The sequence below is a fragment of the Lactuca virosa genome, chromosome 8, assembly GCF_052849685.1.
Source record: "Lactuca virosa cultivar CGN04683 chromosome 8, Lactuca_virosa_CGN04683_v6, whole genome shotgun sequence".
NCBI lineage: Eukaryota > Viridiplantae > Streptophyta > Magnoliopsida > Asterales > Asteraceae > Lactuca > Lactuca virosa.
The window spans coordinates 8,375,813-8,386,223 of NC_136433.1; the positions used below are offsets into that span (position 1 = coordinate 8,375,813).

At 40.0% G+C, this 10,411-nt stretch overlaps 1 protein-coding gene across 1 annotated transcript; it reads right to left on the bottom strand.

The window, feature by feature from the left end:
• Window positions 1–536: 536 nt before the first annotated feature.
• On the bottom strand, window positions 537–842 carry LOC145130073 (uncharacterized). Its single transcript, XM_079064932.1, has one exon. The coding sequence runs from the start codon at window positions 840–842 to the stop codon at window positions 537–539; it is 306 nt and encodes a 101-aa protein (XP_078921058.1).
• Window positions 843–10,411: the final 9,569 nt, after the last annotated feature.

Genomic DNA, 10,411 nt, shown 5'->3' on the forward strand with positions numbered 1-10,411 from the left:
TGCATTTGCTTGAGTTCTTCCATCCTTTGGTCTTTACTAATTCTCTTATCCTGGATTGCTTCTTCGGCTACTTTCATTATCATCTTGGCCTCTGGCTGCTTCTCGTGTTCCTGCAAACAAAAGGTTACCATTCGTGATAAGGAGTCTGCTAAAACATTTTGTTTCCCATCAATATGTTCGATATTGATTTGGACTCCAGTTCCTGTAACTGCATCTGTAAACTTTAACCACCGGACTCTTGAGGCTTTGTTGGAATTAGTTTTGTTGTAAAAACTAATTATTGCCTGGCAATCAGTTCTGAGGGTTATTTCCTTCTTGTCTAAGTAATGGATCTTCAATTTCTCCAGTGTGTTTATGCAGGCATTGATTTCAGCGTCAATGGTGGATTGTATAGTTTTAAACCTCCCGCTGGTATAGGCGCAAACTTGTTCTTGAGACTTTGGGTCTCCTTTCTTGTTCTTCCACTTGCAAATTCCTCCCCATCCTTCCATGCATCCATCCGTTTCTAGGATTAAATAGGCTTCTTTTGGTGGGATTTAAAGGTCTGGTAACTCTTGAACCTGCCTCTTTATCTTCTTTATCAGTTCGTAATCTGAAGGTTTGAGCCTTTTGTCTCCATGCAGGCTTGTTTTTTCATATAGGGGTCCAAGTAAGATACCAAGCTTTGGGATATATCCTCTTGCGTAATTAAGAATTCCTAAGAATGATCGTAGGCCTGCTTTTGTCTTCATATTTTCTTCATTGAAATCAACAATTTTCTTAATTATGTGTGGTTGGAGTTTAAGCTTCTGCCTTCCAACGACTGCTCCGAGGAAATCTGTTTCTGTTACTGCAATCTTCATTTTTGTTGGAGAGAGGACGAGGCCAAATTCTTTGCACTTTTGAACCAATATCCTTAAATGGTGTTTATGTTGCTCTTCGTTTTCTGAGAAGACCAAAATGTCGTCAATGTAAACTGCGATAAAATTTTATGTTCCTCTAAAACATCGATCCATTTTTCGTTGGAAGATTGCTGGGGCATTTTTTAGCCCAAATGGCATAACTAGCCATTCATATAATCCTCCTGGTACCAGAAAAGCAGTCCATGGTATGGATGCTTCTTCCATTGCTACTTGATGGAATCCTGATTTTAAATCAAATTTGGAATAAATCTTGGATCTCCCGATTCTGTGTAGCAACGTGTTAATACCTGGCAGAGAGTATTGATTTTTGTACGTATTGTCATTCAATGTTCGATAATTGAAGACCATACGTTCCTTTCCTTTTATCTCTTCACCAGTTTTGGTGTCGATTGTTGTGCCTGAGTTGACTAACATGGCCATGGTCCTGTGTCTACTTGAACTGTGTCTTATAACTCCTAATTGTAGTAGAGCATCAATGTGCCTTTTGAAGGCGTCTTCCATGGCCGGTGTCACGTGCTTGAGAGGCTTGTCTTGTATTGTGATATCAGGGTTGATGATATCAATTTTGCACAACTCTCCATTCTTTCGCCAGTGTTTCAACGGTTCTTCACCAATATAGCCTTGTTGCTTAAGCTCTTGGATGACTGGGTTGAAATCTTTTGAGAGATTTAGACTAATCTCTGGTATAGCAGCTGAAGTTACATATGCTTCCTGTAACATTTGATGAGCTTCATCGTCGTACCAGTCCCATCCTTGAACTTCTTCGACTGCAGCAACCTCTGCCTGGGGGAAAGATCTTATTTTTGTAACCCTTTTGTACAAGGTTATTTCGTCCCCTTCAATTCGAATTCCTCCATTCATGGCTCTTGTGAAATTCGTTCCGATGAGCATTTGTATCCCATCACTTATGCTCATATCAAGAACATAGATCAGAGGCATTCTGAATTTATTACCTTCAATCACAAAGTAGCCAGTTTAATTTTGTGATCTGCAGGTTGCCGTGAGTTAACACCATTGAAATAAACAGTTCGTTCAAGTGGTTCTAAGGCTTCTTGTGGTATGACTGCCTTGCTTACACAGCAAGCGGTTGCACCAGTATCTAAAATAGCATTTACTTTGAACATCTGGACGCCTTGGATTTCGAATTCAACGGTGACATTGTATAGTTTGTTTGTCACCTTTCGTACTTTGGGTTCTTCAATTGTATTCATTGAATGGTGGACTTCTGTTTCGATGAACAATTTGGCTGACTTCTGGGTTTCTAAGGGTGGGAATTGTTCATTCGAGTAAGGATTTTGAGAGTCTTGGTATGGGGTTTCTGGTTCGGGCGTGTTTATTTCTTGGAAGCATCTTATCTCTTCCTCTAAATCTTTTATCTTTTCTCTTGCCATTCTAAGCTGATCTTTAAGAATATGAACATCCATAATTCTATTATGCAGCTGATGTTCATAGTCTTTCTGCATGTTTGCTATTTCAACTCTTTGCTCCATTAGAGTTTCCTTTAAGCTTCGTATTTCATTTTGCAGTTTTAGAGTGTCAATGTCTCTATTTAAGAGCGCATGCCCTTCAGTCCTGAGTCTTTCTGCATATTCCTTGGCTTGATCTTGGAGGGCTTGTTTGAAATTCTTGTCTTTTTCTTGCAAAAGTTCTTTTAGCAACTGAACCTCTCGTTGGGTACTTTCAGCAATTCTTTCTTCTCTTTTGATTGTTATCCTTTTGCCAAGGTAATTGAAGGCACAAAGAGCACATGTTGTGAGCTTACAGTGTGAGCAATGTAACCTGGACCTATGTGTTGTAGCTATCCCACAATAATAGCACATCACATGGTTTGTCAGACCATTTTCTTTCCAATTATGCTGACAATTTTTGCTATTTTGAGGAAGTTGTTTGTTTGGCCTCCATGAGCCCACTTCCTGTGTTTGCTTTTGAATTTGTGAAGAACTTCCTGGATGGAACATAAAACATGTTTCTTCAAGTGGTGATTCATTGATTAATGTCCCAATGTTCTAATTTGTTTTTCCTTGCTCTCCTTCGGAAAAACTATAAACACTAGAATCATCATTGTCGGCTGAAATGACATCCCATTCATCACCAAGTTCCATGTTTTGAGATACGGCGGCTCTAGCCATATTCCCTTTTTCACTTCTGCAGTCTCGTGCAAAGTGTCCTTCCTTTCCACAGATGTAGCACTTGCATTTGGAAATCCTGCTCCTATCATCTTTATATTTCCTCTTGAAGACCTTGATGTGGGTTTTGTGGGGTTTACCTTTGTATGTTGTTGATCTTCTGAGGCCGTATTTCTTTGTTGCTTTATAATATCCGGGGATTGGGATGTTAGAACAGAAGTCAAGTGCTCTTAATTCTTTTTGTAGGGCAGCTTCTTTGCACATTTCTGCAACAAAGCTATGTGTGAACTTGATCGCTGGTAGGACTCCTGATCCAAGACCAGGATATTTGGCTCTAAATAATTCTTCAATTTTCTTTGATAATATTGGTGGAAGTTTGGTGAAGAATTTCTCTGTTGTGGATGGGAAGAACATCCTGCCTGATTTTGAAGCCAAAATCCTGAATTCATCAAGGAATTTCCATAGGTCTTTTGTGTGTTCACAGGTGAGTCGTTCAAGATCTCTGTAGGCTGCATCTTGTTCTTTAGTAGATCCTCGGTAGGGGTCTTCTAGAAGAATAATTTGGCGAACTTGTGAAGTAATGTTTTGTGGGTCGTCCGCTATAGCCTCTAGTGTGGTGTAGGCATCAGGGTACATGGTTCGCCATTGTTGCCACATTCTTTTTTCATTTTCTCCAAATAGATTTTCAACAAATGCAAGTTTTGCTTTGTTGTCAGGCCAATCTTGGTCGTTGAGTCTATTAATTGTTATAGACTCCCATCTGGAGATTACGTCTGCCCATAAGCCTGGATCTGCTGGTAGGATTAGTAAAACTCCTGTGCCGAGGTGGGCTGGTGGTAATGTCCACTGCTGATTATAGTATTCACCATATCCTCCTTTAAACACTCTATTGGTTCTTGGATAGTTGAACCCTGTGGGTTGCTGCTGTTGTTGCTCACCTTAGAATCCGTGGTTAGCCCAGAAAGACAACTAGAACTTTCAAGAAGCAGAAGGGCAAGTCTCGTTCCGGCAGAAGTCCTGTACTCCAACAACAGAACCACAGTTCGTCACAGAGTGTATCAACACTATTCAAAAAGAAGGATACTCGTAACAGAAGGGCAACAGACAAATATAAGGCTCTGTAATGATCAAAGTTACAGACAACTTAAAGAATCAGGGTTGCAACATGTACACCTTGGATTAATTATGATCCGCATACATGCACTCCATAGGAGAGGAGCAGGGACTATGGCACTAGCAGTACTCCGTGATACTAGATGGGAAAACAGTACAGCCATCATAGGGACAATGGAAATAGACTTATCTGCAGGAACGCAGTTAATCTATATGGTGCCAAATATGATGATAAGCACAGAAGATTTCCATAACCACATTGAAGTTGCAATCCAAACTCATGGCTATGAAGCATGGCAAGGAGGAGAAAGCAACCTCCTGGTAACCATTAATCTCACCGGAAGATTATCAAACACCAGCTACATGGGCTTTGAATATGAAGTCCAAAATGCAGTAGACCACCTGGAAACAAGCGGAATCATAGCAATTCCAGGCGAGAATCTAAGCATATCAGACCTTGAGGGAAGAAGTTGGCACCTTCAACCATCAACTCAAGCAACAGTCAGAGTTCTAATCGGAGTAGCTGTCAATAACAGGCTTGACAGATCACAAAGCTTAAAGTTCACAAGATACTCACGAAGGCCAGAACCTAGAAGATAATCTGTTGACAATAATGATAGAGAAGTCCTTGAGCAAGATGAGCCTGAAGAAGAATTTATTGGGGCATTTATTCAACAAAACAATTGGGATACTCTAGGAGAGCCATCTGGAAAATTTGACTATCTGGTCAAATATGATCCCCCTTCTGAAACAATTGCAATAGAGGACATCATACCTTCCGGCTGGGAGACGGATGATGAACAAGACGAAGATGAACATGATCAGAAAGACCCCTTTGGTGCGATAAACACAGAAAAAACAGTTGCCGTCACAACCGAAGAAGACGCTATGGAATATCCAAGAATCTGAAAGCTCAGAAGAGACCTAGAGCAGTTAGCCTTCCCAAATACAGAAGAAAGCGGACAATATGATCCTCCAAGTGATCATAATATGGGTCTCCCAACCTACCCACCTGCTAGACAGCAACAACAGCAGCAACCCACAAGGTTCAACTATCCAAGAACCAATAGAGTGTTTAAAGGAGGATATGGTGAATACTATAATCAGCAGCGGACATTACCACCAGCCCACCTCGGCACAGGAGTTTTACTAATCCTACCAGCAGATCCAGGCTTATGGGCAGACGTAATCTCCAGATGGGAGTCTATAACAATTAATAGACTCAACGACCAAGATTGGCCTGACAACAAAGCAAAACTTGCATTTGTTGAAAATCTATTTGGAGAAAATGAAAAAAGAATGTGGCAACAATGGCGAACCATGTACCCTGATGCCTACACCACACTAGAGGCTATAGCGGACGACCCACAAAACATTACTTCACAAGTTCGCCAAATTATTCTTCTGGAAGACCCCTACCGAGGATCTACTGAAGATATTCAAACATATTTATTAAAACTTACTTGAAAAAAAGGTTTAAGAACTTCCAACTTATATTTCACACAATATGATTCTTACAAGGGAGATAGAGAGAGAAGTGTATATGCTTTTCGATGCCTCTCTATCGGAAAATAAACACACTTATTTATACAAGATTTTAAGTGGACAACTCAATTATAGAGAAAACCCACGATAAGGTAGCTGGTCCACCTATTATTCAAACTTATTCACAGCTGGCTTCAATAATTCTCAGGACTGCTGTGAGGTGGGGCAGGTTTCTAGAGAAAATTTGACAAACCAGGCAAAGTAGGATAATAATTTAAACAAACAGACAAACAGCTGTAAAGTGGTCCGAACACGTTGCTTTTTAGAGTCGACAGTATCTGGCTCCACGTATATTGGTTCTCTTCAAAAGAAGGCCTAGTGTATGGAGTATAGCGTCATCCCATCCGTCATCTTCAAGAATGTAACTGGTACAGTTACATTCTTCCTCTTTGTTATTGTCTCCTGTGGAATCGTCATCCCTTACGTATCCGAGGCCCGTACGATAATATTTGTGAGTTTCATATGGGCCTAGTTTTTTATTCGTGTCTTGTGATTCACCAGTCCAGTCTCCTTTAGGCTTGTATGCATGGACCGGGTTGTTTCTGAAAATGGGTTTTTCCTCTTCTTCAGTTATGCAGTTGATTGACAGGGAATTGTTAGGCCGTTGGGCTCTTTTTGCCTTATCTATGATTTCTTTTCCTTGGGCTTTGGTTTGGCTTTGGGCTTCAACTTTATTAGCCCGTATTGAGTATGTTCCAAAACGTGCTCCATACCATTCCCATCTTCCGCTATCGTCATGGGTTTCTGCTTCATACCATTGGGTTTTACAATTTTTCTCCTTTTTATGGGCTTCATGAAATTGGGCCAGATTCATGTTTGCCATGCTTTGTGGTTTTAAGGTTGAAGGACTTTCTTGAGTAAATCTTTGGGCTAAAGGGTAAGTAACTTCCTGCGGTTGGTCCTTGGTTTTGATTATGGGTTTTGGTAGTAACTTCAATTCTTCCAAAAGGCTTTGCATTTGCTTGAGTTCTTCCATCCTTTGGTCTTTACTAATTCTCTTATCCTGGATTGCTTCTTCGGCTACTTTCATTATCATCTTGGCCTCTGGCTGCTTCTCGTGATCCTGCAAACAAAAGGTTACCATTCGTGATAAGGAGTCTGCTAAAACATTTTGTTTCCCATCAATATGTTCGATATTGATTTGGACTCCAGTTCCTGTAACTGCATCTGTAAACTTTAACCACCGGACTCTTGAGGCTTTGTTGGAATTAGTTTTGTTGTAAAAACTAATTATTGCCTGGCAATCAGTTCTGAGGGTTATTTCCTTCTTGTCTAAGTAATGGATCTTCAATTTCTCCAGTGTGTTTATGCAGGCATTGATTTCAGCGTCAATGGTGGATTGTATAGTTTTAAACCTCCCGCTGGTATAGGCGCAAACTTGTTCTTGAGACTTTGGGTCTCCTTTCTTGTTCACTAGGCCTTCTTTCGAAGAGAACCAATATACGTGGAGCCAGATACTGTCGACTCTAAAAAGCAACGTGTTCGGACCACTTTACAGCTGTTTGTCTGTTTGTTTAAATTATTATCCTACTTTGCCTGGTTTGTCAAATTTTCTCTAGAAACCTGCCCCACCTCACAGCAGTCCTGAGAATTATTGAAGCCAGCTGTGAATAAGTTTGAATAATAGGTGGACCAGCTACCTTATCGTGGGTTTTCTCTATAATTGAGTTGTCCACTTAAAATCTTGTATAAATAAGTGTGTTTATTTTCCGATAGAGAGGCATCGAAAAGCATATACACTTCTCTCTCTATCTCCCTTGTAAGAATCATATTGTGTGAAATATAAGTTGGAAGTTCTTAAACCTTTTTTTCAAGTAAGTTTTAATAAATATATTTGAATATTCTAAGATTTAGTCTTTGTTCTTAGAATAAAAATACTTTCCTGGTAAATATTTTTATTATATTTTTATTTGGTATCAGAGCTTATGAACAAAGTGTTTATAAGCATGGTAGCTTAAAAGCCCATTCAAGGTTTGCAGGAAAAGGATATTTGTACATTTCTTCTAGTTTTGTTTAAAAATCTTTGGTTATTTAAAGTAATATCGTCTGTATTATCCTAAACGGTTGTTATTGGATTTCTTATTTATGTGGGTCCTGTTTTCAAAAACTAATGTAAAAGCCAAAGTACACGCGATCAAGTACCCAGAAGGGGGAATTATGTGTGGAAACGTGAACATTTTTCAAAGAATTTTAGCATCCACAAGTCCAATAAGAATAGTAACTCCCTTAGTATAAATACAGAAGTTATTATTTTCTATGACTGATCGTTTTGAACAAGATATAGCAGATTGGTATAAACATTCCCGAACTGCTAACCTTGAATATCTCAACCTTGAAGAAACTCAAAAGGTCAAGCTGCCAGTTTTAAGTAATAATATTTCCTGTATTCATGATAAACTACTTTTACACGCAAAAGTTTGCATCAAACGTTTTCATCAGATACTTGAAAATCAAAAGGAATTACAACTTCGTTTAGAAACCTGTGAGGAATTGATAAGAAAAACCCAGAGTGAAACCAGAAAAAGCCTACAGCAAATCTTGTTTGAAGTACATCAATATCAACCCCTCACTAAAAGTCAAGTTCTCGATCTAGTTCAAAGAATAGCCGAGCAACCAAAATTGGTTGAGAAAGAAGCACTCAAACTCACGGAAGACCTTAATCAGAAGATCCAGAAGGTTGAACGCCTTCTGCATGAAGTAAGAGCCTTCTTAACCTCATGAGCCTAGCTAGTGTCAGAGCTAGTTCGGACTATCAGGAAGCCGTCGGTGCAACAGAAGACTTTGATTCACCTGCAGTTGGATTTGCAAAACCATCTGATTACAAAAGTGGTGTAGCAGCGCAAAACACAGCCATAATTAAACAAAACAACACCCTATTATATCTAGTAATAAAGCAAAACCAGAAGCTTTCAGAAATAGAAGAAAAGGTTGAAAGACTACAAAAGGAAATCAGTCGTGGAAAAGAAGCAACACCCGCAGACCTTGAAGAATCCATCATCAGCTTATCCAAACGGTTAGACAAAGTTTCAATTACGGAAAAAACAGTTACTTCAAGAAAACAAGGTCCTATATACTTTTACCAAGATCCCAACATAATATTTAAAGAAGAATACAAGAAAGACTCGAGAAAATGAGCCACAGGGCAGCCGTTCTTAACAGAGAATCTGTAACCCAGACTCAACCACCAACACAAGAAGATCAGATACGAGGATATCAACAGATTCAACGACTTCAGTACAACACAAGAAGAAGTCTTCAGAGGACGTTTGGAACAAGGTACAACAGAACCTTAGAATCCATGGTTAGCCCAGAAAGACAACTAGAACTTTCAAGAAGCAGAAGGGCAAGTCTCGTTCCGGCAGAAGTCCTGTACTCCAACAACAGAACCACAGTTCGTCACAGAGTGTATCAACACTATTCAGAAAGAAGGATACTGGTAACAGAAGGGCAACAGACAAATATAAGGCTCTGTAATGATCAAAGTTACAGACAACTTCAAGAATCAGGGTTGCAACATGTACACATGGGATTAATTATGATCCGCATACATGCACTCCATAGGAGAGGAGCAGGGACTATGGCACTAGCAATACTCCGTGATACTAGATGGGAAAACAGTACAGCCATCATAGGGACAATGGAAATAGACTTATATGCAGGAACGCAGTTAATCTATATGGTGCCAAATATGATGATAAGCACAGAAGATTTCCATAACCACATTGAAGTTGCAATCCAAACTCATGGCTATGAAGCATGGCAAGGAGGAGAAAGCAACCTCCTGGTAACCATTAATCTCACCGGAAGATTATCAAACACCAGCTACATGGGCTTTGATATGAAGTCCAAAATGCAGTAGACCACCTGGAAACAAGCGGAATCATAGCAATTCCAGGCGAGAATCTAAGCATATCAGACCTTGAGGGAAGAAGTTGGCACCTTCAACCATCAACTCAAGCAACAGTCAGAGTTCCAATCGGAGTAGCTGTCAATAACAGGCTTGACAGATCACAAAGCTTAAAGTTCACAAGATACTCACGAAGGCCAGAACCTAGAAGATACTCTGTTGACAATAATGATAGAGAAGTCCTTGAGCAAGATGAGCCTGAAGAAGAATTTATTGGGGCATTTATTCAACAAAACAATTGGGATACTCTAGGAGAGCCATCTGGAAAATTTGACTATCTGGTCAAATATGATCCCCCTTCTGAAACAATTGCAATAGAGGACATCATACCTTCCGGCTGGGAGACGGATGATGAACAAGACGAAGATGAACATGATCAGAAAGACCCCTTTGGTGCGATAAACACAGAAAAAACAGTTGCCGTCACAACCGAAGAAGACGCTATGGAATATCCAAGAATCCGAAAGCTCAGAAGAGACCTAGAGCAGTTAGCCTTCCCAAATACAGAAGAAAGCGGACAATATGATCCTCCAAGTGATCATAATATGGGTCTCCCAACCTACCCACCTGCTAGACAGCAACAACAGCAGCAACCCACAGGGTTCAACTATCCAAGAACCAATAGAGTGTTTAAAGGAGGATATGGTGAATACTATAATCAGCGGTGGACATTACCACCAGCCCACCTCGGCACAGGAGTTTTACTAATCCTACCAGCAGATCCAGGCTTATGGGCAGACGTAATCTCCAGATGGGAGTCTATAACAATTAATAGACTCAACGACCAAGATTGGCCTGACAACAAAGCAAAACTTGCA